The sequence below is a fragment of the Wasmannia auropunctata genome, unplaced genomic scaffold (assembly GCF_000956235.1).
Source record: "Wasmannia auropunctata unplaced genomic scaffold, wasmannia.A_1.0 LD333862.1, whole genome shotgun sequence".
NCBI lineage: Eukaryota > Metazoa > Arthropoda > Insecta > Hymenoptera > Formicidae > Wasmannia > Wasmannia auropunctata.
The window spans coordinates 2050-3923 of NW_012029028.1; the positions used below are offsets into that span (position 1 = coordinate 2050).

The following is a 1874-nucleotide window of genomic DNA, read 5'->3' on the forward strand; positions in this document are numbered from 1 at the left end:
TACATTTAATTAGTGCATACTCTCTTCTCTCACAGTATCTAAAAGAATAACATGAAAAACACGTCATACTGAGAAATTTTTACAACCTGCAGGAAGAGATACGAAACAAATAAGCTGTCAAATGCATGTTACGTCAAATTGAGCAACCAATTGAGCAGTGTGATTTTAATTAACGGACGGCTCCACAATTAATTTTACAAGATGCGGATTTTATTTACTGTGCTTTTGTGCCTTACTTTGGCTGCCTGCATAAATGCAGATTATCAGAACAATTGTACCATAGGTAAACGTGAAGAAGATGATTTCATGTTTATTGATAAAACTGTTTCCAAGGTAAAATGATTTATAAGTTTGATCACAATTCATTTATATTCATGTGATAATTAAAATGAATGTGAAACATTTCATCTTAGAACTTTGCATAATTTGAAATTTAATTATCGAATTTAAGATATTTTTTACTATATATAATATATTGTAACTTACGTATATTATGATCAAATTTTGTAGATATTAACTTTAATGCGAGAAATCTTATTTAAATGTATCTTAAATCTGCTATTTAAATTTAATTTAGCTCTACATTGCAATTTGTCATCAATTTACTTAAAACAAAGAAGTAAGACAAAAACGTAAACCATACAATGCATTATATTATAATAACTTTATTAATTTATACATAAACTTTATTGATAATAGATTTCTATATATTTTAAGATATTTTTTAGATAACCAAATAATATTAATTTCTATCACGCATTCTTATAATTCCATTAACATTAATATCCTTTTTATAAATTTCAGCCTGCCATTCCTTTGGTAGCCTCCAGACACGTAATCAGCTTAAAGGCCCCTAAACGTACAATTCTCACCGATATTCAAATCATAATTCTAAGAAACAAACAAGCTAAATGTATAGTGAAACACCACAGAGAAACAAGTGTGCTAATAATACTTGAGGGAAAACCGGGAGAAGGGTTGGCTTATAATGTGAAGGGCTATGCAAAATATATTTTAACAACACTTGCTCAAACTAGCACATCTAAAGGTAGCGAAGAAAGCAATAGCGAAAACGACAACACACCCAATGCCGGGGATGGAAATAACAACTCAGGCGAAGGTGGCGATGAAGGAAAGAGCGCACCTGATGCCGGGAATGGAGGTAACAATTCAGGCGAAGGTGGCGATGGAAAAAACAGCGTACCCGATGTCGGGAATGGAGATAATAACTTAGGCGAAGGTGGCGATGAAGGAAACAGCGCACCAAATGCCGGGGTTGGAGATAACAACTAAGCCGAAGGTGACGATGGAGGAAAGAGTTCTCAATGCCGACAATGGAAATAATAATTCAGTAGAACGTGGCGATGCGCAATAAAGGAAATAGCACACCAGATACATGAGGATCGAAACAACAACTCAGCCGAAGATAGGCAAAATAGTATAATTTTAAAATAAATACAAAACATGTTTATATTGTTTATCAGATAAAAGTCATTTTAGTTACATATTGATATAAAATTTAAAAAAATTATGTAAAAAATTCTTAGTTATCAAATTTAAACTATTTTGCTGTGATTTATACATACATATGTCTAACATAAAAATGCTAGACATGTTTGTCAAAGTTTCGAAAGTGTATGTTTAAAATACTTATATTATTGTCGAAAAATTTAATATAAGTGTCTTATTAAAAAGCATTATTTTAAAGTATAAATAAAATTAATTAAAAATATACTGCAAAATGGCTGGCATTCTAAGTACAAAAGGATAAACTACGATAAAAATAAAATATTATGAAATTTCAGTAAATAAAACCTAAAACTGCTGATGCAAACTTGTTGTTTCTTTGTTATTGCAAATTATAAAATAAACAA

General features: G+C 30.4%; 1 protein-coding gene across 1 annotated transcript; it reads left to right on the forward strand.

Moving 5' to 3' along the window:
- The first annotated feature begins 65 nt into the window (after window positions 1–65).
- Window positions 66–1834, forward strand: LOC105459773 (glycine, alanine and asparagine-rich protein-like). Its single transcript, XM_011706033.1, has 2 exons — window positions 66–333; window positions 805–1834. The coding sequence occupies exons 1-2, from the start codon at window positions 202–204 to the stop codon at window positions 1291–1293; spliced, it is 621 nt and encodes a 206-aa protein (XP_011704335.1). The 5' UTR covers window positions 66–201; the 3' UTR covers window positions 1294–1834.
- The last annotated feature ends 40 nt before the right edge of the window (window positions 1835–1874 follow it).